The sequence below is a fragment of the Lonchura striata genome, chromosome Z, assembly GCF_046129695.1.
Source record: "Lonchura striata isolate bLonStr1 chromosome Z, bLonStr1.mat, whole genome shotgun sequence".
Taxonomy (NCBI): Eukaryota; Metazoa; Chordata; class Aves; order Passeriformes; family Estrildidae; genus Lonchura; species Lonchura striata.
The window spans coordinates 41,451,121-41,476,693 of NC_134642.1; the positions used below are offsets into that span (position 1 = coordinate 41,451,121).

Below are 25,573 nucleotides of genomic sequence, written 5' to 3' on the forward strand. Positions count from 1 at the left end.
ATTTCTCTCATCTTGCAGGACAAATTTGTATAAAAGGTCAATTACACATATATAATTCTTTTGAGATGAACCATTTACCTACTGTGGGCCTAGGATTGTATTAAGCTGCCTCCAGACTTCTCTAAGAAGGAGTTTAGCAAGCAAGGAGGCATTTTGTGAACCTCAGTGGGAAGCCTTCCCTGATAAATGTTGTCGGAAGCTTCCATTCTGCCTGGGACACTTCCCAAGTCTTTTTGTAGTTCCCATTAGATTTTTCTGGTTTTTTTACCTACACTATGCTTGTTTTCTTTGTGTTTATATGAATAAATTCTCTCTTTTAAGCCTTTGATAGAGTTGTATTAAATAAACTGATGGTTTATTTCTCAGGAACCTCAGGAGCTCGTTAAGTCAGAGAGCTGAAGAGGTGGCTCTGGGTCTGAGCACCTAGGCACTGAATGTTGATGCAGCTTCTGCAGTGTCTTGCTTCCCTTTTGCAGTTTGATTTTCATTGTGATGGAGTTGAAGAAGTCTCCTCTAAGCTGTTGCTTTTGAACAATAAAGGGTTTTCTAAAGTTAATTTTCATTGTCTGTTTTGCCCTGGATATCCCAAGTGCAGTGTGACGCTGAGAGGAGGTGGTATCAGAAGAGCCTGCTCATGGCCTTGCCCAGTGATGCTTTCAGCTATGTGCCCAGGAATGGGTATCTCTCAACCTCTCCAATCCCTATTCTGGTGTTGTATCACCAGAATACAAAAAATTACACAAATGCATTTCTTCTTTTGTGTTTGAATTCCCTGTATTCCAGCTTGTGTCATTACCACCGCTCCTGTTTTTGTCTGAGAGTGATTTAGTTCCTTCAGCTGCCTCAGAAAAGACAGAACCAACGAGGTCCTCATTCCTGACATTGCAGGATACTTCTGGATAGGAGCATTAGGGGGACAGTGGTACAGTGTGGAAGTTTCGTCTTGAGGGGTCCTGCTGTGTACCTGAATATATAAGAGAGCTGGTGGAAAAGCTCACCAAGCCACTGCCCGTAATTTACAATCAGTCCTGGCTGACAAAGGAGGCCCCAGGAACCCGGAGTGTGGCCAGTGTTACGCTTATCTTCAGGAAGGGTCAGAAGTGGAATCCAGGGAGCTACGGGCCTGTCAGCCTGACCTTGGTGCTTGGGGAAGCTCATGGAGATCATCTTGAGTGCCCATCACATGGCACCTCCAGGAGATCCAGGGGATCATGCCCAGCCAGCATGGGTTTGTCAAAGGCGTAACCGCCCGACCCAATCTCCTTCTGTAACACAGTGCCCCTCTTAGTGGACGAGGGAAAGTCCAGAAACGTTGACTTCCTGCACTTTGGAATAAAGTCTTTAACACTGTGTCCCACAGAACTCTCCTGGAGACACCAGCTGCTTGTGGCTTTGACGCTCTGTTCTTGAGTTAAAAACTGGCTGCTGGCCTGGCCCAGAGAGTGCTGGTGAATGGAATTCCTTGCAGCAGGCAGCTGGTCCCTAATGGTGTCCCCCAGGACTCCGTACTGAGGGCTCTGTACTGTACTGTTTTTTACCTTTGGTGATGATCTGAGCTCTTGAGGGAATCCAAGAGCTCCTTTAGTCAGTTTGAGGACAACATCAAGCTGGGCGTGAGTGCTGTTCTGCTGGAGGGCAGGAAAGCTCTGCGGAAGGATCTGCACTGTCTTCTGGATCCACGGGCCAGGGCCAGTTGTGTGAGGTTCAACAAGGCCAAGTGCTGGGTCCTGCCCTTGGGTCACAGGAACCGCCTGCAGCTCCAGGCTGGGACAGCGTGTCTGGCAAACTGCTGGATGGGAGAGGACCTGGGGGTGCAGGTTTTCAAGAGCTGGACACGAGCTGGAGTGTGCCCAGGTGGCCAAGAAGGCCAATGGCACCGGGCTTGTGTCAGCAATGGTGTGGCCAGCAGGAGCCGGGCAGTGGCCATCCCCCTGTGCTGGGGGCACTGGTGAGGCCACAGCTGGAATCTTGTGTTCAGCTTTGTTTCCTCACAGCAGGAAGGACACTGAGGTGCTGGATCATGTCCAGAGAAGGAAATGGAGCTGGGGAAGGGTCTGTAGAGCGAGTCATATGGGGAGCAGCTGAGGGAACTGGGTGAGTTTAGTGTGGGGAAAAGGAGGTTCGGGAGAACCGGATCACTCTGTACGATGATCTAGAAGAAAGTTATAACCATATGGGAATTGTTTTCTTCTCCCAGCAGCTAGCAATAGGAAAAAAAAATGGCCTCAAGATGTCCCAGTGGAGGTTCAAGTTGGATATTAGGGAAAATTTCTTCACTGAAGGAGTGGTCAAGCATCGGAGCAGGCTCCCTGGGGAAGTGGTGGAGTCACCACCGCTGAAAGTGTTCAAAAATGGAGTAAATGTGGCGCTTCATTATATGGCTTAATGGTATTTGGTCAAAGGCTGGGCTTGATGATCTTGGAGGTCTTTTCCAACCTTAGTGATTCTATGAATCTCGATTTGGTCCTGTTGTTTTTTCACTCAGCTAAATGGGAAGCAATCAGTTGCGTTTGCACGGAGCAGTATCCTTGAAGCGACGCAGTGCTGGAGGTTGTTTGAGCCCAGGAAAACAATCTCTTTGTGGCATGCAGGAGAAGGCTGGAGCTGCTGACCTGGGGAGGTGCTTCTGGATTGATAGTTGGAGGGCGAAGGAGCAGCCGGTGCTGGTGATGTGTGGGCAGTTCCCTTCACGAGGAATGCTGTGCTGGTTGGTTTGGACCATATCGAGTTGGGGGTGTTTGGATGATGGATCTCTTTGCTTGCTAATGATGTGTTGGGGTGAATTGTCCAAATCTCTGCAGTCCTTTATGGGTCCCCTCCTTGCTTCTTTGAGGTGCACCTTGTCTGTGCCACCCTGTTTCTTCTAAGGCAGTGCTGTGGCATTGCAGAATGGTTATCTTTGGTGGGATGATGGTTTGGAGGTGGCTTTCAAGGCTTTGCATTATTGGAGGGTCTGGAAGGCAGAGCGAGGTGGTGGAAGAGAAGGAGGTATGCAGGGCAGGCATCATGCCATTTGGGGCAAATGGGTGCCCCAGTGGTCTGGCAGCTGTAAGAGGTGCCTGGGGGCTGCAGGACCACCATTCCCTGGGAGCGTGCTATCCATAGCCTTTGATCCAGGCAGGATGCATTGGCAAGATGGGCTGCAGGACAGAGACTCATCCCCTCACAGCCTGAGGGGACCATGTCTTTGCATGTCAGGTCTAAGCGTGGAGCACAATGAGCACAGCTTAGCTTTTTCATTCTTTTTTGTTTTTACAAAAAGTCTTTATTTCTAACAAAAGAATAAATAAATAAATAAATAAATAAATAAATAAATGGCCAGCCAAAGAAATAAATAATCGACTAAGTTAATTAATGAGTTAAATAAGTAAGCAAACAGAGTTCTGTGATAAATAGTGATTGGCATTCCCACAGTAGTTCCCCAGTGTCCATGATCCCCTTCCCGTTCATCAGGTGAGGTTGCAGTCCGGATGAACGCGGTAATTCCACAGGTAACAATACCTTCTGTATCCCCAGTGTCTCGTAGGTGTCCATGAATGTGTAGCACAGAAATTTCCTCTTCCTTCCTCTCCAGTGCCTGTGGTTTGGGTGTGGGCTGTGCCACATACTGGCCCCAGTGCCACCACGCTCATAGGCCTTTCCCCATCAGCTCATCGGTTGGAAGACGTGTGACTGGTACCAAGTGATCCCAGCCTGGGCTCCTGCTGTCACCACTCAATCCATGGCTACTGGTGCTGGCTGGCGATGGGTGTTTGTTCTCTGTGGGTTTAGTGGGGTCCAGAGCAGCTTGGTGCTTCATGCGCCGTATGAGTTTGTCCACGTGTTGTAAGCAGACACGAGCTTCGAGGCGGACGTGGTCCCAGGCGCAGGCGCTGTGGCTGTGTGCCTGGAGAAAGGCGTGGATTTTCCCGAAGTACTTGTTGATGGTGAGCCGCGGGTCGCTTTGTCCTATGAAGAGCAGGGGGTCGTTGGGGAGGCATTGATTGAGGTGGTGGATGTGGTGCTGCAGTTTGTTGAGGAGGAGGTTGCGAGCGTGGCTGGGCCAGTGCTGGCGGGTGCTGTTGGAGCTGAGGGTGTGGAAGAGGCGCTGGAGGATGCGCAGGGCGGTGGCGGCGGCTTGGTGCGGGCCGAGGTTGGGGTGGAGGAGGGTGTCGGGGAAGAAGGGCGGCTCTTGGAGGCGGCAGGGCTGTGTGTGGCTGGGAGGCATGTCCTGGAGGAGGCGGAGTGCGTCGCCGGGGAAGGTGTCGTCGTGTGTCCAGAGGCGTTGGCAGGCGAGGCTGGTGGCCAGAGCGGCGAGGAGGAGCAGGAGCGGCGGTGCGGCGTGCGGCAGCCGTGGCTGTGTGGCTGTGGGCACAGCCATGCTGGGTCTGCGGGTGCTGTCGGGTGGTGCTGGGCAGGAGGAGCCCGGTGAGGCTCGGTGGTGCTGCTGCTGCTGGTGGCTGTGGCTGGGGCGCTGCCGGCTTTGTACGGCGGCAGCTTTCCCTTCATCGCTTTCTGATTGCCGGGAGTTTCCGGCCGTGCTTTCCAGTCTGTGCTGGTGGCTGTGGTGGTCTTGGGCAGTGTTTTGTTGGGGTGGCCGTGGTTGGGGATTGTGGTGGCAGCGGTGTGCTGGGGCCGAGTGTCAGTCATGGCTGGAAGGGGTTGTGAAAGCTCTGGGCCAGAGGCGCTGGGGGGTCAGGTGCGTTGGGGAGGGTGTTGGGCGATCCTTTCACTTGCCGAGCCAGCTGCAAGGTCTGTGCTGTTGAGCTGAGTCTCTGTTTGTGCCCAAGCATCGTTTCCACTTGCAAAGCCCTGGTTTTGGTTGTGGTCACTTTTCCTTTCACTTTGAGGCTTGCCTTTAATTTCATCTTAGCCACTGTTTTCCTTTTGTGGTTGCAAGGGATGTGCGGTGATGTCAGTGGGTGAGGGCCGGCGTTTCCCCTCCTGCGGTTAACGCCCAGAGGCACTGGCAGGGTTCAAGGGGCTGTCTGTGCATGTGGGTCTTGGAGGCCTGAGTGTGTCCTTGCAAGGAGGCACTGCACCTGCTGTGTTTGGGAGGAGCGAGCCACAAGGCAGGCAAGAAAGGCTGAGTGAAGAAGTCGCGGAAAGGGAAAACTTTTGCTGTTGCTGTCGCGCTTGGTGCCATGGCTGTGGCCCCGGAGCATCGGTCTGCTTTTGAGATCCATGCCTCAGTGGCTGAGGCGGCCAGAGGTCAAAGGAGGACATTCCCCCATGAAAGAAATGGGGTTGCGCTTTGGGACTGCTGGAGCCCTTGCTCGGAGCAGCGCGTCCTGTTCAGGGCTCTTTAGTCTATGAGAGGTGTGGTGTCCTTGGAAGGTGATGGCTCTGAAAATGCACGGGGGTCCAGAGGCCGTGACCTGTGAGAAAGGCTGAGGGAGCTTGGCTTCTTTGGCTGGAGTATTGTAGGTTTGCCAGTAGTTTCAGATGCCTTTCCAAAAATGCACAAAATCTGCGGCAAGGTGAAGAGGTGTTTGGGGTGTGCAGAGACTTGCAAGGGGATGATCCCTCTGGCCTGGTGGAGAAATGGTGGGATTGTTGCTTGGAGCAGATTGTGGGATTTGAAAGTTTTAGGCCTTTGGGGGACAGAGAATTTGGAGGTGAGCGGTTGTTTGTCACCTTGTGCGTCAGTGATCTCCAGGCAGGCTGCCGAAGGCACACAAGGCAAATGCTGGGAGTCCTCGCGGAAAATCCCTGTAGATCCCCAGGTGTAGGAGAGGGTCGAGTTTGAGACCGTCGTGGCAACCTGAATGTGCACAAGTCCATGGAACCTGAAGAGGCTGATGCGTGAGCCCTGAGGGAACTGTCAGATGGAGCTGCTGGGCCACAGTGCCTGGTTTTTGAAATCTGGTGTCCGTCAGTTGAAGTTCCCAGTAAGTGGTAGAAGGGAGGTATAAGCCTCCCTTTGTATAAGGGGAAAAGCAGAAGAGTGTGGGAACTACAGAGCAGTCCGGCTGAGCGCAGTGTCAGGCAAGAAGATGAGGCTGTTGTGCTTGGTCACCAGACTCGGCTAAGGCCTAGGGAAAACCAAGAGGTGGTCGGTAATGGGGAGCATGGCATTCCAATTGCGTAGTCGCCATTCCTGGTGATTTTTTGTGATGTTCTATGGCTAAGGCTACAGAGCAGTGGTGGATAGGGGCAGAGCAAGTGAGCTTGTGTGCCTGGGCTTGAGCAAAGTGCTGGGCCGTGTCCTGTATCCTTGTCTGTGAGTCAGAGAGGCATGGATTGGATGGATGGAGCACGTTGTGGATAAAGCAGATGAGGTGCAGCGGTGCTCCCCAGCCTTTGCGTGCTTTTCTTTTTGGGACTCTGTGGTGGTGGCCAACCGCTGGCAGTGTTTTTCCAAAGGGTTTGCTACAGCATCTTGCTTGGTCAGGTGCCATTGAGAAGAGTGGGCAGAGGCGGTTTGGAGGAAGGCTTGGGGTAGGTGTGGAGTGAGGATGGCTTTGGCTGGCCCAGAGACTGGTTGCTGTGCTAGAGAGATGAGAGGGAATGGCAAGTGTTTTGTCGTAGGTCTTTATTTTCAGCGGCATAAATAAGTGAATAAGTAGAAAAATAAATACGTGTATCAATAAATAAAGAAACAAATAAATAAATCAGTCTAGAAATAAGTGGAGAAAGTCCTTTGCCCGTATCACTGGGAGAGGCTGAATCAATGGGAGAGGGAGTGGTTGGGGGCTGCGGGTGGCGTGCGGTTGTTGCAGCCCTGTCTCTGGTCCCAGGTGAGAGGAGGCGTGGGGTTGGAGGTGGGTTTGGGTGGTAGGTGTGGGTTGGAGTGTGGGTGTCTGCGCTAGCGGCGCCTGGCACGTGTGAGGTTGTGGAGGTGCCGTAAAGAGGCACGAGCTTCGAGGCAGAGATGGTCCCAGGCGCAGGCGCTGTGGCTGTGGGTGTGGAGGGAGGGGTGGATGTCCCTGAAGTACTTGTTGATGGCGAGCCGCGGGTTGCGTGGTCCTTTGGAGAGCAGGGCGTTGTCGGGGAGGCGTTGCTCCAGGTGGTGGATGTGGTGCTGCAGTTTGTTGAGGAGGAGGTTGCGAGCGTGGCTGGGCCAGTGCTGGCGGGTGCTGTTGGAGCTGAGGGTGTGGAAGAGGCGCTGGAGGATGCGCAGGGCGGTGGCGGCGGCTTGGTGCGGGCCGAGGTTGGGGTGGAGGAGGGTGTCGGGGAAGAAGGGCGGCTCTTGGAGGTGGCAGGGCTGTGTGTGGCTGGGAGGCATGTCCTGGAGGAGGCGGAGTGCGTCGCCGGGGAAGGTGTCGTCGTGTGTCCAGAGGCGTTGGCAGGCGAGGAGGAGGAGTAGGTGCAGCGTGCGGCAGCCGTGGCTGTGTGGCTGTGTGGCTGTGGGCACAGCCACGCTGGGTCTGCGGGTGCTGTCGGGTGGTGCTGGGCAGGAGGAGCCCGGTGAGGCTCAGTGGTGCTGCTGGTGGCTGTGGCTGGGGCGCTGCCGGCTTTGTACGGCGGCAGCTTTCCCTTCATCGCTTTCTGATTGCCGGGAGTTTCCGGCCGTGCTTTCCAGTCTGTGCTGGTGGCTGTGGTGGTCTTGGGCAGTGTTTTCTTGGGTTGACTGTGGCTGGCGATGGTGTTGTTAATTCTCTTTTTGCCTTTAGAGGTTGCCTCTTGCCTGTTGGTTGTGGTGTAGTGGAACCCTACGTTAGTGCCACATCATGTATTTGCGATGATGTTGTGTGTTTCTTGTGGTTTTCCTTTCTCTCTGGGGTCGTCTCTCGTTCATCATGTGTTCCGCTGAATTTCTTTTATTGCCCTTTACAGGACACTGCATCAATTGTAGTATCGTATCTTGGGCTTCTCCCTTTTTTCTAAAGCTATGTCTGATGTTGAACAGACTTTTTCGTTTTGGAGAGTGCTGAAGTCAAATCTCGCTGAACTCTTCTAAAGTTTAATATTTTGAAGATTTTTCAAGTAGTGTTTCCTTACTGATTTTTGCACGCTTGTCAGTATGTGTCAGCTTGGTTCCTAGTGTTGAAAAAGGAAGTAGTGGTACTTGTAAGTATCTAGTAAGTAACTCGTAAATTTCTGTTAAGTTGCTGAGCTGATTGAGCTGTTGCAGCTTTTAATGCATTTGGGTCAATCATTTTTTCCCGTAAATTCTAGTTGCAGACCTTTACTGCCGGGGTATTCAGCACAAGCCTTCTATTAGTGTGCCTGGAGATTCGTCCCTTGAGTGGGGACACACCTCTAGGTTATTGCTTGAGGTAAAACAAAAGTAATTGGATTAATTACCTTTTTCTGTAGTTTGTTATTAATCTGGCTTTCAAAGGATTGGGGTAGTGGAGCACTGTACAAGTAGTTACCACTGTCTGTAATGGATCCTAGATAATTCTGATCAAAATTATTTGAGTATTGTCATGATTAATTTGAATTATTTGTTTTTCCCATATTTCCCATATATTTCCTCGATAGACGTGTAAACAAATATTTCTCTCATCTTGCAGGACAAATTTGTATAAAAGGTCAATTACACATATATAATTCTTTTGAGATGAACCATTTACCTACTGTGGGCCTAGGATTGTATTAAGCTGCCTCCAGACTTCTCTAAGAAGGAGTTTAGCAAGCAAGGAGGCATTTTGTGAACCTCAGTGGGAAGCCTTCCCTGATAAATGTTGTCGGAAGCTTCCATTCTGCCTGGGACACTTCCCAAGTCTTTTTGTAGTTCCCATTAGATTTTTCTGGTTTTTTTACCTACACTATGCTTGTTTTCTTTGTGTTTATATGAATAAATTCTCTCTTTTAAGCCTTTGATAGAGTTGTATTAAATAAACTGATGGTTTATTTCTCAGGAACCTCAGGAGCTCGTTAAGTCAGAGAGCTGAAGAGGTGGCTCTGGGTCTGAGCACCTAGGCACTGAATGTTGATGCAGCTTCTGCAGTGTCTTGCTTCCCTTTTGCAGTTTGATTTTCATTGTGATGGAGTTGAAGAAGTCTCCTCTAAGCTGTTGCTTTTGAACAATAAAGGGTTTTTTAAAGTTAATTTTCATTGTCTGTTTTGCCCTGGATATCCCAAGTGCAGTGTGACGCTGAGAGGAGGTGGTATCAGAAGAGCCTGCTCATGGCCTTGCCCAGTGATGCTTTCAGCTATGTGCCCAGGAATGGCTATCTCTCAACCTCTCCAATCCCTATTCTGGTGTTGTATCACCAGAATACAAAAAATTACACAAATGCATTTCTTCTTTTGTGTTTGAATTCCCTGTATGCCAGCTTGTGTCATTACCACCGCTCCTGTTTTTGTCTGAGAGTGATTTAGTTCCTTCAGCTGCCTCAGAAAAGACAGAACCAACGAGGTCCTCATTCCTGACATTGCAGGTTAGTTCTGGATAGGAGCATTAGGGGGACAGTGGTACAGTGTGGAAGTTTCGTCTTGAGGGGTCCTGCTGTGTACCTGAATATATAAGAGAGCTGGTGGAAAAGCTCACCAAGCCACTGCCCGTAATTTACAATCAGTCCTGGCTGACAAAGGAGGCCCCAGGAACCCGGAGTGTGGCCAGTGTTACGCTTATCTTCAGGAAGGGTCAGAAGTGGAATCCAGGGAGCTACGGGCCTGTCAGCCTGACCTTGGTGCTTGGGGAAGATCATGGAGATGATCTTGAGTGCCCATCACATGGCACCTCCAGGAGATCCAGGGGATCATGCCCAGCCAGCATGGGTTTGTCAAAGGCGTAACCGCCCGACCCAATCTCCTTCTGTAACACAGTGCCCCTCTTAGTGGACGAGGGAAAGTCCAGAAACGTTGACTTCCTGCACTTTGGAATAAAGTCTTTAACACTGTGTCCCACAGAACTCTCCTGGAGACACCAGCTGCTTGTGGCTTTGACGCTCTATTCTTGAGTTAAAAACTGGCTGCTGGCCTGGCCCAGAGAGTGCTGGTGAATGGAATTCCTTGCAGCAGGCAGCTGGTCCCTAGTGGTGTCCCCCAGGACTCTGTACTGAGGGCTCTGTACTGTACTGTTTTTTACCTTTGGTGATGATCTGAGCTCTTGAGGGAATCCAAGAGCTCCTTTAGTCAGTTTGAGGACAACACCAAGCTGGGCGTGTGTGCTGTTCTGTTGGAGGGCAGGAAGGCTCTGCAGAAGGATCTGCACTGTCTTCTGGATCCACGGGCCAGGGCCAGTTGTGTGAGGTTCAACAAGGCCAAGTGCTGGGTCCTGCCCTTGGGTCACAGGAACCGCCTGCAGCTCCAGGCTGGGACAGCGTGTCTGGCAAACTGCTGGATGGGAGAGGACCTGGGGGTGCAGGTTTTCAAGGGCTGGACACGAGCTGGAGTGTGCCCAGGTGGCCAAGAAGGCCAATGACACCGGGCTTGTGTCAGCAATGGTGTGGCCAGCAGGAGCCGGGCAGTGGCCAGCAGGAGCAGGGCAGTGGCCATCCCCCTGTGCTGGGGGCACTGGTGAGGCCACAGCTGGAATCTTGTGTTCAGCTTTGTTTCCTCACAGCAGGAAGGACACTGAGGTGCTGGATCATGTCCAGAGAAGGAAATGGAGCTGGGGAAGGGTCTGTAGAGCGAGTCATATGGGGAGCAGCTGAGGGAACTGGGTGAGTTTAGTGTGGGGAAAAGGAGGTTTGGGAGAACCGGATCACTCTGTACGATGATCTAGAAGAAAGTTATAACCATATGGGAATTGTTTTTTTCTCCCAGCAGCTAGCAATAGGAAAAAAAAATGGCCTCAAGATGTCCCAGTGGAGGTTCAAGTTGGATATTAGGGAAAATTTCTTCACTGAAGGAGTGGTCAAGCATCGGAGCAGGCTCCCTGGGGAAGTGGTGGAGTCACCACCGCTGAAAGTGTTCAAAAATGGAGTAAATGTGGCGCTTCATCATATGGCTTAATGGTATTTGGTCAAAGGCTGGGCTTGATGATCTTGGAGGTCTTTTCCAACCTTAGTGATTCTATGAATCTCGATTTGGTCCTGTTGTTTTTTCACTCAGCTAAATGGGAAGCAATCAGTTGCGTTTGCACGGAGCAGTATCCTTGAAGTGACGCAGTGCTGGAGGTTGTTTGAGCCCAGGAAAACAATCTCTTTGTGGCATGCAGGAGAAGGCTGGAGCTGCTGACCTGGGGAGGTGCTTCTGGATTGATAGTTGGAGGGCGAAGGAGCAGCCGGTGCTGGTGATGTGTGGGCAGTTCCCTTCACGAGGAATGCTGTGCTGGTTGGTTTGGACCATATCGAGTTGGGGGTGTTTGGATGATGGATCTCTTTGCTTGCTAATGATGTGTTGGGGTGAATTGTCCAAATCTCTGCAGTCCTTTATGGGTCCCCTCCTTGCTTCTTTGAGGTGCACCTTGTCTGTGCCACCCTGTTTCTTCTAAGGCAGTGCTGTGGCATTGCAGAATGGTTATCTTTGGTGGGATGATGGTTTGGAGGTGGCTTTCAAGGCTTTGCATTATTGGAGGGTCTGGAAGGCAGAGCGAGGTGGTGGAAGAGAAGGAGGTATGCAGGGCAGGAATCATGCCATTTGGGGCAAATGGGTGCCCCAGTGGTCTGGCAGCTGTAAGAGGTGCCTGGGGGCTGCAGGACCACCATTCCCTGGGAGCGTGCTATCCATAGCCTTTGATCCAGGCAGGATGCATTGGCAAGATGGGCTGCAGGACAGAGACTCATCCCCTCACAGCCTGAGGGGACCATGTCTTTGCATGTCAGGTCTAAGCGTGGAGCACAGTGAGCACAGCTTAGCTTTTTCATTCTTTTTTGTTTTTACAAAAAGTCTTTATTTCTAACAAAAGAATAAATAAATAAATAAATAAATAAATGGCCAGCCAAAGAAATAAATAATCGACTAAGTTAATTAATGAGTTAAATAAGTAAGCAAACAGAGTTCTGTGATAAATAGTGATTGGCATTCCCACAGTAGTTCCCCAGTGTCCATGATCCCCTTGCCGTTCATCAGGTGAGGTTGCAGTCCGGATGAACGCGGTAATTCCACAGGTAACAATACCTTCTGTATCCCCAGTGTCTCGTAGGTGTCCATGAATGTGTAGCACAGAAATTTCCTCTTCCTTCCTCTCCAGTGCCTGTGGTTTGGGTGTGGGCTGTGCCACATACTGGCCCCAGTGCCACCACGCTCATAGGCCTTTCCCCATCAGCTCATCGGTTGGAAGACGTGTGACTGGTACCAAGTGATCCCAGCCTGGGCTCCTGCTGTCACCACTCAATCCATGGCTACTGGTGCTGGCTGGCGATGGGTGTTTGTTCTCTGTGGGTTTAGTGGGGTCCAGAGCAGCTTGGTGCTTCATGCGCCGTATGAGTTTGTCCACGTGTTGTAAGCAGACACGAGCTTCGAGGCGGACGTGGTCCCAGGCGCAGGCGCTGTGGCTGTGTGCCTGGAGAAAGGCGTGGATTTTCCCGAAGTACTTGTTGATGGTGAGCCGCGGGTCGCTTTGTCCTATGAAGAGCAGGGGGTCGTTGGGGAGGCATTGATTGAGGTGGTGGATGTGGTGCTGCAGTTTGTTGAGGAGGAGGTTGCGAGCGTGGCTGGGCCAGTGCTGGCGGTTGCTGTTGGAGCTGAGGGTGTGGAAGAGGCGCTGGAGGATGCGCAGGGCGGTGGCGGCGGCTTGGTGCGGGCCGAGGTTGGGGTGGAGGAGGGTGTCGGGGAAGAAGGGCGGCTCTTGGAGGCGGCAGGGCTGTGTGTGGCTGGGAGGCATGTCCTGGAGGAGGCGGAGTGCGTCGCCGGGGAAGGTGTCGTCGTGTGTCCAGAGGCGTTGGCAGGCGAGGCTGGTGGCCAGAGCGGCGAGGAGGAGCAGGAGCGGCGGTGCAGCGTGCGGCAGCCGTGGCTGTGTGGCTGTGGGCACAGCCATGCTGGGTCTGCGGGTGCTGTCGGGTGGTGCTGGGCAGGAGGAGCCCGGTGAGGCTCGGTGGTGCTGCTGCTGCTGGTGGCTGTGGCTGGGGCGCTGCCGGCTTTGTACGGCGGCAGCTTTCCCTTCATCGCTTTCTGATTGCCGGGAGTTTCCGGCCGTGCTTTCCAGTCTGTGCTGGTGGCTGCGGTGGTCTTGGGCAGTGTTTTGTTGGGGTGGCCGTGGTTGAGGATTGTGGTGGCAGCGGTGTGCTGGGGCCGAGTGTCAGTCATGGGTGGAAGGGGTTGTGAAAGCTCTGGGCCAGAGGCGCTGTGGGGTCAGGTGCGTTGGAGAGGGTGTTGGGCGATCCTTTCACTTACCGAGCCAGCTGCAAGGTCTGTGCTGTTGAGCTGAGTCTCTGTTTGTGCCCAAGCATCGTTTCCACTTGCAAAGCCCTGGTTTTGGTTGTGGTCACTTTTCCTTTCACTTTGAGGCTTGCCTTTAATTTCATCTTAGCCACTGTTTTCCTTTTGTGGTTGCAAGGGATGTGCGGTGATGTCAGTGGGTGAGGGCCGGCGTTTCCCCTCCTGCGGTTAACGCCCAGAGGCACTGGCAGGGTTCAAGGGGCTGTCTGTGCATGTGGGTCTTGGAGGCCTGAGTGTGTCCTTGCAAGGAGGCACTGCACCTGCTGTGTTTGGGAGGAGCGAGCCACAAGGCAGGCAAGAAAGGCTGAGTGAAGAAGTCGCGGAAAGGGAAAGCTTTTGCTGTTACTGTCGTGCTTGGTGCCATGGCTGTGGCCCCGGAGCATCGGTCTGCTTTTGAGATCCATGCCTCAGTGGCTGAGGCGGCCAGAGGTCAAAGGAGGACATTCCCCCATGAAAGAAATGGGGTTGCGCTTTGGGACTGCTGGAGTCCTTGCTCGGAACAGCGCGTCCTGTTCAGGGCTCTTTAGTCTATGAGCGGTGTGGTGTCCTTGGAAGGTGATGGCTCTGAAAATGCACGGGGGTCCAGAGGCCGTGACCTGTGAGAAAGGCTGAGGGAGCTTGGCTTCTTTGGCTGGAGTATTGTAGGTTTGCCAGTAGTTTCAGATGCCTTTCCAAAAATGCACAAAATCTGCGGCAAGGTGAAGAGGTGTTTGGGGTGTGCAGAGACTTGCAAGGGGATGATCCCTCTGGCCTGGTGGAGAAATGGTGGGATTGTTGCTTGGAGCAGATTGTGGGATTTGAAAGTTTTAGGCCTTTGGGGGACAGAGAATTTGGAGGTGAGCGGTTGTTTGTCACCTTGTGCGTCAGTGATCTCCAGGCAGGCTGCCGAAGGCACACAAGGCAAATGCTGGGAGTCCTCGCGGAAAATCCCTGTAGATCCCCAGGCCAGTGTAGGAGAGGGTCGAGTTTGAGACCGTCGTGGCAACCTGAATGTGCACAAGTCCATGGGACCTGAAGAGACTGATGCGTGAGCCCTGAGGGAACTGTCAGATGGAGCTGCTGGGCCACAGTGCCTGGTTTTTGAAATCTGGTGTCCGTCAGTTGAAGTTCCCAGTAAGTGGTAGAAGGGAGGTATAAGCCTCCCTTTGTATAAGGGGAAAAGCAGAAGAGTGTGGGAACTACAGAGCAGTCCGGCTGAGCGCAGTGTCAGGCAAGAAGATGAGGCTGTTGTGCTTGGTCACCAGACTCGGCTAAGGCCTAGGGAAAACCAAGAGGTGGTCGGTAATGGGGAGCATGGCATTCCAATTGCGTAGTCGCCATTCCTGGTGATTTTTTGTGATGTTCTATGGCTAAGGCTACAGAGCAGTGGTGGATAGGGGCAGAGCAAGTGAGCTTGTGTGCCTGGGCTTGAGCAAAGTGCTGGGCCGTGTCCTGCATCCTTGTCTGTGAGTCAGAGAGGCATGGATTGGATGGATGGAGCACGTTGTGGATAAAGCAGATGAGGTGCAGCGGTGCTCCCCAGCCTTTGCGTGTTTTTCTTTTTGGGACTCTGTGGTGGTGGCCAACCGCTGGCAGTGTTTTTCCAAGGGGTTTGCTACAGCATCTTGCTTGGTCAGGTGCCATTGAGAAGAGTGGGCAGAGGCGGTTTGGAGGAAGGCTTGGGGTAGGTGTGGAGTGAGGATGGCTTTGGCTGGCCCAGAGACTGGTTGCTGTGCTAGAGAGATGAGAGGCAATGGCAAGTGTTTTGTCGTAGGTCTTTATTTTCAGCGGCATAAATAAGTGAATAAGCAGAAAAATAAATACGTGTATCAATAAATAAAGAAACAAATAAATAAATCAGTCTAGAAATAAGTGGAGAAAGTCCTTTGCCCGTATCACTGGGAGAGGCTGAATCAATGGGAGAGGGAGTGGTTGGGGGCTGCGGGTGGCGTGCGGTTGTTGCAGCCCTGTCTCTGGTCCCAGGTGAGAGGAGGCGTGGGGTTGGAGGTGGGTTTGGGTGGTAGGTGTGGGTTGGAGTGTGGGTGTCTGCGCTAGCGGCGCCTGGCACGTGTGAGGTTGTGGAGGTGCCGTAAAGAGGCACGGGCTTCGAGGCGGAGATGGTCCCAGGCGCAGGCGCTGTGGCTGTGGGTGTGGAGGGAGGGGTGGATGTCCCTGAAGTACTTGTTGATGGCGAGCCGCGGGTTGCGTGGTCCTTTGGAGAGCAGGGCGTTGTCGGGGAGGCGTTGCTCCAGGTGGTGGATGTGGTGCTGCAGTTTGTTGAGGAGGAGGTTGCGAGCGTGGCTGGGCCAGTGCTGGCGGGTGCTGTTGGAGCTGAGGGTGTGGAAGAGGCGCTGGAGGATGCGCAGGGCGGTGGCGGCGGCTTGGTGCGGGCCGAGGTTGGGGTGGAGGAGGGTGTCGGGGAAGAAGGGCGGCTCTTGGAGGCGGCAGGGCTGTGTGTGGCTGGGAGGCATGTCCTGGAGGAGGCGGAGTGCGTCGCCGGGGAAGGTGTCGTCGTGTGTCCAGAGGCGTTGGCAGGTGAGGAGGAGGAGTAGGTGCGGCGTGCGGCAGCCGTGGCTGTGTGGCTGTGTGGCTGTGGGCACAGCCACGCTGGGTCTGCGGGTGCTGTCGGGTGGTGCTGGGCAGGAGGAGCCCGGTGAGGCTCGGTGGTGCTGCTGGTGGCTGTGGCTGGGGCGCTGCCGGCTTTGTACGGCGGCAGCTTTCCCTTCATCGCTTTCTGATTGCCGGGAGTTTCCGGCCGTGCTTTCCAGTCTGTGCTGGTGGCTGTGGTGGTCTTGGGCAGTGTTTTGTTGGGTTGACTGTGGCTGGCGATGGTGTTGTTAATTCTCTTTTTGCCTTTAGAGGTTGCCTCTTGCCTGTTGGTTGTGGTGTAGTGGAACCCTACGTTAGTGCCACATCATGTATTTGCAATGATGTTGTGTGTTTCTTGTGGTTTTCCTTTCTCTCTGGGGTCGTCTCTCGTTCATCATATGTTCCGCTGAATTTCTTTTATTGCCCTTTACAGGACACTGCATCAATTGTAGTATCGTATCTTGGGCTTCTCCCTTTTTTCTAAAGCTATGTCTGATGTTGAACAGACTTTTTCGTTTTGGAGAGTGCTGAAGTCAAATCTCGCTGAACTCTTCTAAAGTTTAATACTTTGAAGATTTTTCAAGTAGTGTTTCCTTACTGATTTTTGCACGCTTGTCAGTATGTGTCAGCTTGGTTCCTAGTGTTGAAAAAGGAAGTAGTGGTACTTGTAAGTATCTAGTAAGTAACTCGTAAATTTCTGTTAAGTTGCTGAGCTGATTGAGCTGTTGCAGCTTTTAATGCATTTGGGTCAATCATTTTTTCCCGTAAATTCTAGTTGCAGACCTTTACTGCCGGGGTATTCAGCACAAGCCTTCTATTAGTGTGCCTGGAGATTCGTCCCTTGAGTGGGGACACACCTCTAGGTTATTGCTTGAGGTAAAACAAAAGTAATTGGATTAATTACCTTTTTCTGTAGTTTGTTATTAATCTGGCTTTCAAAGGATTGGGGTAGTGGAGCACTGTACAAGTAGTTACCACTGTCTGTAATGGATCCTAGATAATTCTGATCAAAATTATTTGAGTATTGTCATGATTAATTTGAATTATTTGTTTTTCCCATATTTCCCATATATTTCCTCGATAGACGTGTAAACAAATATTTCTCTCATCTTGCAGGACAAATTTGTATAAAAGGTCAATTACACATATATAATTCTTTTGAGATGAACCATTTACCTACTGTGGGCCTAGGATTGTATTAAGCTGCCTCCAGACTTCTCTAAGAAGGAGTTTAGCAAGCAAGGAGGCATTTTGTGAACCTCAGTGGGAAGCCTTCCCTGATAAATGTTGTCGGAAGCTTCCATTCTGCCTGGGACACTTCCCAAGTCTTTTTGTAGTTCCCATTAGATTTTTCTGGTTTTTTTACCTACACTATGCTTGTTTTCTTTGTGTTTATATGAATAAATTCTCTCTTTTAAGCCTTTGATAGAGTTGTATTAAATAAACTGATGGTTTATTTCTCAGGAACCTCAGGAGCTCGTTAAGTCAGAGAGCTGAAGAGGTGGCTCTGGGTCTGAGCACCTAGGCACTGAATGTTGATGCAGCTTCTGCAGTGTCTTGCTTCCCTTTTGCAGTTTGATTTTCATTGTGATGGAGTTGAAGAAGTCTCCTCTAAGCTGTTGCTTTTGAACAATAAAGGGTTTTTTAAAGTTAATTTTCATTGTCTGTTTTGCCCTGGATATCCCAAGTGCAGTGTGACGCTGAGAGGAGGTGGTATCAGAAGAGCCTGCTCATGGCCTTGTCCAGTGATGCTTTCAGCTATGTGCCCAGGAATGGGTATCTCTCAACCTCTCCAATCCCTATTCTGGTGTTGTATCACCAGAATACAAAAAATTACACAAATGCATTTCTTCTTTTGTGTTTGAATTCCCTGTATTCCAGCTTGTGTCATTACCACCGCTCCTGTTTTTGTCTGAGAGTGATTTAGTTCCTTCAGCTGCCTCAGAAAAGACAGAACCAACGAGGTCCTCATTCCTGACATTGCAGGATACTTCTGGATAGGAGCATTAGGGGGACAGTGGTACAGTGTGGAAGTTTCGTCTTGAGGGGTCCTGCTGTGTACCTGAATATATAAGAGAGCTGGTGGAAAAGCTCACCAAGCCGCTGCCCGTAATTTACAATCAGTCCTGGCTGACAAAGGAGGCCCCAGGAACCCGGAGTGTGGCCAGTGTTACGCTTATCTTCAGGAAGGGTCAGAAGTGGAATCCAGGGAGCTACGGGCCTGTCAGCCTGACCTTGGTGCTTGGGGAAGCTCATGGAGATCATCTTGAGTGCCCATCACATGGCACCTCCAGGAGATCCAGGGGATCATGCCCAGCCAGCATGGGTTTGTCAAAGGCGTAACCGCCCGACCCAATCTCCTTCTGTAACACAGTGCCCCTCTTAGTGGACGAGGGAAAGTCCAGAAACGTTGACTTCCTGCACTTTGGAATAAAGTCTTTAACACTGTGTCCCACAGAACTCTCCTGGAGACACCAGCTGCTTGTGGCTTTGACGCTCTGTTCTTGAGTTAAAAACTGGCTGCTGGCCTGGCCCAGAGAGTGCTGGTGAATGGAATTCCTTGCAGCAGGCAGCTGGTCCCTAGTGGTGTCCCCCAGGACTCTGTACTGAGGGCTCTGTACTGTACTGTTTTTTACCTTTGTTGATGATCTGAGCTCTTGAGGGAATCCAAGAGCTCCTTTAGTCAGTTTGAGGACAACACCAAGCTGGGCGTGAGTGCTGTTCTGCTGGAGGGCAGGAAAGCTCTGCGGAAGGATCTGCACTGTCTTCTGGATCCACGGGCCAGGGCCAGTTGTGTGAGGTTCAACAAGGCCAAGTGCTGGGTCCTGCCCTTGGGTCACAGGAACCGCCTGCAGCTCCAGGCTGGGACAGCGTGTCTGGCAAACTGCTGGATGGGAGAGGACCTGGGGGTGCAGGTTTTCAAGAGCTGGACACGAGCTGGAGTGTGCCCAGGTGGCCAAGAAGGCCAATGGTACCGGGCTTGTGTCAGCAATGGTGTGGCCAGCAGGAGCCGGGCAGTGGCCAGCAGGAGCAGGGCAGTGGCCATCCCCCTGTGCTGGGGGCACTGGTGAGGCCACAGCTGGAATCTTGTGTTCAGCTTTGTTTCCTCACAGCAGGAAGGACACTGAGGTGCTGGATCATGTCCAGAGAAGGAAATGGAGCTGGGGAAGGGTCTGTAGAGCGAGTCATATGGGGAGCAGCTGAGGGAACTGGGTGAGTTTAGTGTGGGGAAAAGGAGGTTTGGGAGAACCGGATCACTCTGTACGATGATCTAGAAGAAAGTTATAACCATATGGGAATTGTTTTTTTCTCCCAGCAGCTAGCAATAGGAAAAAAAAGTGGCCTCAAGATGTCCCAGTGGAGGTTCAAGTTGGATATTAGGGAAAATTTCTTCACTGAAGGAGTGGTCAAGCATCGGAGCAGGCTCCCTGGGGAAGTGGTGGAGTCACCACCGCTGAAAGTGTTCAAAAATGGAGTAAATGTGGCGCTTCATTATATGGCTTAATGGTATTTGGTCAAAGGCTGGGCTTGATGATCTTGGTGGTCTTTTCCAACCTTAGTGATTCTATGAATCTCGATTTGGTCCTGTTGTTTTTTCACTCAGCTAAATGGGAAGCAATCAGTTGCGTTTGCACGGAGCAGTATCCTTGAAGCGACGCAGTGCTGGAGGTTGTTTGAGCCCAGGAAAACAATCTCTTTGTGGCATGCAGGAGAAGGCTGGAGCTGCTGACCTGGGGAGGTGCTTCTGGATTGATAGTTGGAGGGCGAAGGAGCAGCCGGTGCTGGTGATGTGTGGGCAGTTCCCTTCACGAGGAATGCTGTGCTGGTTGGTTTGGACCATATCGAGTTGGGGGTGTTTGGATGATGGATCTCTTTGCTTGCTAATGATGTGTTGGGGTGAATTGTCCAAATCTCTGCAGTCCTTTATGGGTCCCCTCCTTGCTTCTTTGAGGTGCACCTTGTCTGTGCCACCCTGTTTCTTCTAAGGCAGTGCTGTGGCATTGCAGAATGGTTATCTTTGGTGGGATGATGGTTTGGAGGTGGCTTTCAAGGCTTTGCATTATTGGAGGGTCTGGAAGGCAGAGCAAGGTGGTGGAAGAGAAGGAGGTATGCAGGGCAGGCATCATGCCATTTGGGGCAAATGGGTGCCCCAGTGGTCTGGCAGCTGTAAGAGGTGCCTGGGGGCTGCAGGACCACCATTCCCTGGGAGCGTGCTATCCATAGCCTTTGATCCAGGCAGGATGCATTGGCAAGATGGGCTGCAGGACAGAGACTCATCCCCTCACAGCCTGAGGGGACCATGTCTTTGCATGTCAGGTCTAAGCGTGGAGCACAGTGAGCACAGCTTAGCTTTTTCATTCTTTTTGGTTTTTACAAAAAGTCTTTATTTCTAACAAAAGAATAAATAAATAAATAAATAAATAAATGGCCAGCCAAAGAAATAAATAATCGACTAAGTTAATTAATGAGTTAAATAAGTAAGCAAACAGAGTTCTGTGATAAATAGTGATTGGCATTCCCACAGTAGTTCCCCAGTGTCCATGATCCCCTTGCCGTTCATCAGGTGAGGTTGCAGTCCGGATGAACGCGGTAATTCCACAGGTAACAATACCTTCTGTATCCCCAGTGTCTCGTAGGTGTCCATGAATGTGTAGCACAGAAATTTCCTCTTCCTTCCTCTCCAGTGCCTGTGGTTTGGGTGTGGGCTGTGCCACATACTGGCCCCAGTGCCAGCACGCTCATAGGCCTTTCCCCATCAGCTCATCGGTTGGAAGACGTGTGACTGGTACCAAGTGATCCCAGCCTGGGCTCCTGCTGTCACCACTCAATCCATGGCTACTGGTGCTGGCTGGCGATGGGTGTTTGTTCTCTGTGGGTTTAGTGGGGTCCAGAGCAGCTTGGTGCTTCATGCGCCGTATGAGTTTGTCCACGTGTTGTAAGCAGACACGAGCTTCGAGGCGGACGTGGTCCCAGGCGCAGGCGCTGTGGCTGTGTGCCTGGAGAAAGGCGTGGATTTTCCCGAAGTACTTGTTGATGGTGAGCCGCGGGTCGCTTGGTCCTTTGAAGAGCAGGGGGTCGTTGGGGAGGCATTGATTGAGGTGGTGGATGTGGTGCTGCAGTTTGTTGAGGAGGAGGTTGCGAGCGTGGCTGGGCCAGTACTGGCGGGTGCTGTTGGAGCTGAGGGTGTGGAAGAGGCGCTGGAGGATGCGCAGGGCGGTGGCGGCGGCTTGGTGCGGGCCGAGGTTGGGGTGGAGGAGGGTGTCGGGGAAGAAGGGCGGCTCTTGGAGGCGGCAGGGCTGTGTGTGGCTGGGAGGCATGTCCTGGAGGAGGCGGAGTGCGTCGCCGGGGAAGGTGTCGTCGTGTGTCCAGAGGCGTTGGCAGGCGAGGCTGGTGGCCAGAGCGGCGAGGAGGAGCAGGAGCGGCGGTGCGGCGTGCGGCAGCCGTGGCTGTGTGGCTGTGGGCACAGCCATGCTGGGTCTGCGGGTGCTGTCGGGTGGTGCTGGGCAGGAGGAGCCCGGTGAGGCTCGGTGGTGCTGCTGCTGCTGGTGGCTGTGGCTGGGGCGCTGCCGGCTTTGTACGGCGGCAGCTTTCCCTTCATCGCTTTCTGATTGCCGGGAGTTTCCGGCCGTGCTTTCCAGTCTGTGCTGGTGGCTGCGGTGGTCTTGGGCAGTGTTTTGTTGGGGTGGCCGTGGTTGAGGATTGTGGTGGCAGCGGTGTGCTGGGGCAGAGTGTCAGTCATGGCTGGAAGGGGTTGTGAAAGCTCTGGGCCAGAGGCGCTGGGGGGTCAGGTGCGTTGGGGAGGGTGTTGGGCGATCCTTTCACTTGCCGAGCCAGCTGCAAGGTCTGTGCTGTTGAGCTGAGTCTCTGTTTGTGCCCAAGCATCGTTTCCACTTGCAAAGCCCTGGTTTTGGTTGTGGTCACTTTTCCTTTCACTTTGAGGCTTGCCTTTAATTTCATCTTAGCCACTGTTTTCCTTTTGTGGTTGCAAGGGATGTGCGGTGATGTCAGTGGGTGAGGGCCGGCGTTTCCCCTCCTGCGGTTAACGCCCAGAGGCACTGGCAGGGTTCAAGGGGCTGTCTGTGCATGTGGGTCTTGGAGGCCTGAGTGTGTCCTTGCAAGGAGGCACTGCACCTGCTGTGTTTGGGAGGAGCGAGCCACAAGGCAGGCAAGAAAGGCTGAGTGAAGAAGTCGCGGAAAGGGAAAGCTTTTGCTGTTACTGTCGCGCTTGGTGCCATGGCTGTGGCCCCGGAGCATCGGTCTGCTTTTGAGATCCATGCCTCAGTGGCTGAGGTGGCCAGAGGTCAAAGGAGGACATTCCCCCATGAAAGAAATGGGGTTGCGCTTTGGGACTGCTGGAGCCCTTGCTCGGAGCAGCGCGTCCTGTTCAGGGCTCTTTAGTCTATGAGAGGTGTGGTGTCCTTGGAAGGTGATGGCTCTGAAAATGCACGGGGGTCCAGAGGCCGTGACCTGTGAGAAAGGCTGAGGGAGTTTGTCTTCTTTGGCTGGAGTATTGTAGGTTTGCCAGTAGTTTCAGATGCCTTTCCAAAAATGCACAAAATCTGTGGCAAGGTGAAGAGATGTTTGGGGTGTGCAGAGACTTGCAAGGGGATGATCCCTCTGGCCTGGTGGAGAAATGGTGGGATTGTTGCTTGGAGCAGATCGTGGGATTTGAAAGTTTTAGGCCTTTGGGGGACAGAGAATTTGGAGGTGAGCGGTTGTTTGTCACCTTGTGCGTCAGTGATCTCCAGGCAGGCTGCCGAAGGCACACAAGGCAAATGCTGGGAGCCCTCGCGGAAAATCCCTGTAGATCCCCAGGCCAGTGTAGGAGAGGGTCGAGTTTGAGACCGTCGTGGCAACCTGAATGTGCACAAGTCCATGGAACCTGAAGAGGCTGATGCGTGAGCCGTGAGGGAACTGTCAGATGGAGCTGCTGGGCCACAGTGCCTGGTTTTTGAAATCTGGTGTCCGTCAGTTGAAGTTCCCAGTAAGTGGTAGAAGGGAGGTATAAGCCTCCCTTTGTATAAGGGGAAAAGCAGAAGAGTGTGGGAACTACAGAGCAGTCCGGCTGAGCGCAGTGTCAGGCAAGAAGATGAGGCTGTTGTGCTTGGTCACCAGATTCAGCTAAGGCCTAGGGAAAACCAAGAGGTGGTCGGTAATGGGGAGCATGGCATTCCAATTGCGTAGTCACCATTCCTGGTGATTTTTTGTGATGTTCTATGGCTACGGCTACAGAGCAGTGGTGGATAGGGGCAGAGCAAGTGAGCTTGTGTGCCTGGGCTTGAGCAAAGTGCTGGGCCGTGTCCTGCATCCTTGTCTGTGAGTCAGAGAGGCATGGATTGGATGGATGGAGCACGTTGTGGATAAAGCAGATGAGGTGCAGCGGTGCTCCCCAGCCTTTGCGTGTTTTTCTTTTTGGGACTCTGTGGTGGTGGCCAACCGCTGGCAGTGTTTTTCCAAGAGTTTGCTACAGCATCTTGCTTGGTCAGGTGCCATTGAGAAGAGTGGGCAGAGGCGGTTTGGAGGAAGGCTTGGGGTAGGTGTGGAGTGAGGATGGCTTTGGCTGGCCCAGAGACTGGTTGCTGTGCTAGAGAGATGAGAGGCAATGGCAAGTGTTTTGTTGTAGGTCTTTATTTTCAGCGGCATAAATAAGTGAATAAGTAGAAAAATAAATACATGTATCAATAAATAAAGAAACAAATAAATAAATCAGTCTAGAAATAAGTGGAGAAAGTCCTTTGCCCGTATCACTGGGAGAGGCTGAATCAATGGGAGAGAGAGTGGTTGGGGGCTGCGGGTGGCGTGCGGTTGTTGCAGCCCTGTCTCTGGTCCCAGGTGAGAGGAGGCGTGGGGTTGGAGGTGGGTTTGGGTGGTAGGTGTGGGTTGGAGTGTGGGTGTCTGCGCTAGCGGCGCCTGGCACGTGTGAGGTTGTGGAGGTGCCGTAAAGAGGCACGAGCTTCGAGGCGGAGGTGGTCCCAGGCGCTGTGGCTGTGGGTGTGGAGGGAGGGGTGGGTGTCCCTGAAGTACTTGTTGATGGCGAGCCGCGGGCTGCGTGGTCCTTTGGAGAGCAGGGCGTTGTCGGGGAGGCGTTGCTCCAGGTGGTGGATGTGGTGCTGCAGTTTGTTGAGGAGGAGGTTGCGAGCGTGGCTGGGCCAGTGCTGGCGGGTGCTGTTGGAGCTGAGGGTGTGGAAGAGGCGCTGGAGGATGCGCAGGGCGGTGGCGGCGGCTTGGTGCGGGCCGAGGTTGGGGTGGAGGAGGGTGTCGGGGAAGAAGGGCGGCTCTTGGAGGCGGCAGGGCTGTGTGTGGCTGGGAGGCATGTCCTGGAGGAGGCGGAGTGCGTCGCCGGGGAAGGTGTCGTCGTGTGTCCAGAGGCGTTGGCAGGCGAGGAGGAGGAGTAGGAGCGGCGTGCGGCAGCCGTGGCTGTGTGGCTGTGGGCACAGCCACGCTGGGTCTGCGGGTGCTGTCGGGTGGTGCTGGGCAGGAGGAGCCCGGTGAGGCTCGGTGGTGCTGCTGGCTGTGGCTGGGGCGCTGCCGGCTTTGTACGGCGGCAGCTTTCCCTTCATCGCTTTCTGATTGCCGGGAGTTTCCGGCCGTGCTTTCCAGTCTGTGCTGGTGGCTGTGGTGGTCTTGGGCAGTGTTTTCTTGGGTTGACTGTGGCTGGCGATGGTGTTGTTAATTCTCTTTTTGCCTTTAGAGGTTGCCTCTTGCCTGTTGGTTGTGGTGTAGTGGAACCCTACGTTAGTGCCACATCATGTATTTGCAATGATGTTGTGTGTTTCTTGTGGTTTTCCTTTCTCTCTGGGGTCGTCTCTCGTTCATCATATGTTCCGCTGAATTTCTTTTATTGCCCTTTACAGGACACTGCATCAATTGTAGTATCGTATCTTGGGCTTCTCCCTTTTTTCTAAAGCTATGTCTGATGTTGAACAGACTTTTTCGTTTTGGAGAGTGCTGAAGTCAAATCTCGCTGAACTCTTCTAAAGTTTAATATTTTGAAGATTTTTCAAGTAGTGTTTCCTTACTGATTTTTGCACGCTTGTCAGTATGTGTCAGCTTGGTTCCTAGTGTTGAAAAAGGAAGTAGTGGTACTTGTAAGTATCTAGTAAGTAACTCGTAAATTTCTGTTAAGTTGCTGAGCTGATTGAGCTGTTGCAGCTTTTAATGCATTTGGGTCAATCATTTTTTCCCGTAAATTCTAGTTGCAGACCTTTACTGCCGGGGTATTCAGCACAAGCCTTCTATTAGTGTGCCTGGAGATTCGTCCCTTGAGTGGGGACACACCTCTAGGTTATTGCTTGAGGTAAAACAAAAGTAATTGGATTAATTACCTTTTTCTGTAGTTTGTTATTAATCTGGCTTTCAAAGGATTGGGGTAGTGGAGCACTGTACAAGTAGTTACCACTGTCTGTAATGGATCCTAGATAATTCTGATCAAAATTATTTGAGTATTGTCATGATTAATTTGAATTATTTGTTTTTCCCATATTTCCCATATATTTCCTCGATAGACGTGTAAACAAATATTTCTCTCATCTTGCAGGACAAATTTGTATAAAAGGTCAATTACACATATATAATTCTTTTGAGATGAACCATTTACCTACTGTGGGCCTAGGATTGTATTAAGCTGCCTCCAGACTTCTCTAAGAAGGAGTTTAGCAAGCAAGGAGGCATTTTGTGAACCTCAGTGGGAAGCCTTCCCTGATAAATGTTGTCGGAAGCTTCCATTCTGCCTGGGACACTTCCCAAGTCTTTTTGTAGTTCCCATTAGATTTTTCTGGTTTTTTTACCTACACTATGCTTGTTTTCT

General features: G+C 52.2%; 5 protein-coding genes across 30 annotated transcripts in view; 1 reads left to right on the forward strand and 4 right to left on the reverse strand.

Annotated features, from left to right (window-relative positions):
* Positions 1–25,573, forward strand: part of UBAP2 (ubiquitin associated protein 2) — a 252,161-nt gene that overhangs the window by 100,098 nt on the left and 126,490 nt on the right. The window lies entirely within an intron of this gene.
* Positions 3,629–4,562, reverse strand: LOC144248208 (interferon-like). Its single transcript, XM_077790151.1, has one exon. It carries the CDS (start codon positions 4,358–4,360, stop codon positions 3,629–3,631), a length of 732 nt encoding a protein of 243 aa, XP_077646277.1. The 5' UTR covers positions 4,361–4,562.
* On the reverse strand, positions 6,788–11,970 carry LOC144248209 (interferon-like). The gene is made up of 3 exons (XM_077790152.1): positions 11,938–11,970; positions 9,607–9,706; positions 6,788–7,371 (listed from the first exon to the last, which is right to left on the reverse strand). Exons 1-3 carry the CDS (start codon positions 11,968–11,970, stop codon positions 6,788–6,790), a joined length of 717 nt encoding a protein of 238 aa, XP_077646278.1.
* LOC144248210 (interferon-like) lies at positions 12,065–12,946 on the reverse strand. The gene has a single exon (XM_077790153.1). The coding sequence runs from the start codon at positions 12,794–12,796 to the stop codon at positions 12,065–12,067; it is 732 nt and encodes a 243-aa protein (XP_077646279.1). The 5' UTR covers positions 12,797–12,946.
* Positions 20,324–21,386, reverse strand: LOC144248251 (interferon-like). The gene has a single exon (XM_077790222.1). It carries the CDS (start codon positions 21,234–21,236, stop codon positions 20,505–20,507), a length of 732 nt encoding a protein of 243 aa, XP_077646348.1. The 5' UTR covers positions 21,237–21,386; the 3' UTR covers positions 20,324–20,504.

What these genes read in the sequence shown, in the direction of transcription:
- LOC144248208 (XM_077790151.1), bottom strand. Translation starts at nt 4,360, where the DNA reads ATGGCTGTGCCCACAGCCACACAGCCACGGCTGCCGCACGCCGCACCG.
- LOC144248209 (XM_077790152.1), bottom strand. Translation starts at nt 11,970, where the DNA reads ATGGACACCTACGAGACACTGGGGATACAGAAG. An exon ending in AGACACTGGGGATACAGAAG is followed by an intron (nt 9,707 to 11,937) that starts GTATTGTTACCT and finishes TCGTCCACTAAG; the next exon opens with AGGGGCACTGTGTTACAGAA. An exon ending in GGATCTCCTGGAGGTGCCAT is followed by an intron (nt 7,372 to 9,606) that starts GTGATGGGCACT and finishes CCTCCTGCCCAG; the next exon opens with CACCACCCGACAGCACCCGC.
- LOC144248210 (XM_077790153.1), bottom strand. Translation starts at nt 12,796, where the DNA reads ATGGCTGTGCCCACAGCCACACAGCCACGGCTGCCGCACGCTGCACCG.
- LOC144248251 (XM_077790222.1), bottom strand. Translation starts at nt 21,236, where the DNA reads ATGGCTGTGCCCACAGCCACACAGCCACGGCTGCCGCACGCCGCACCG.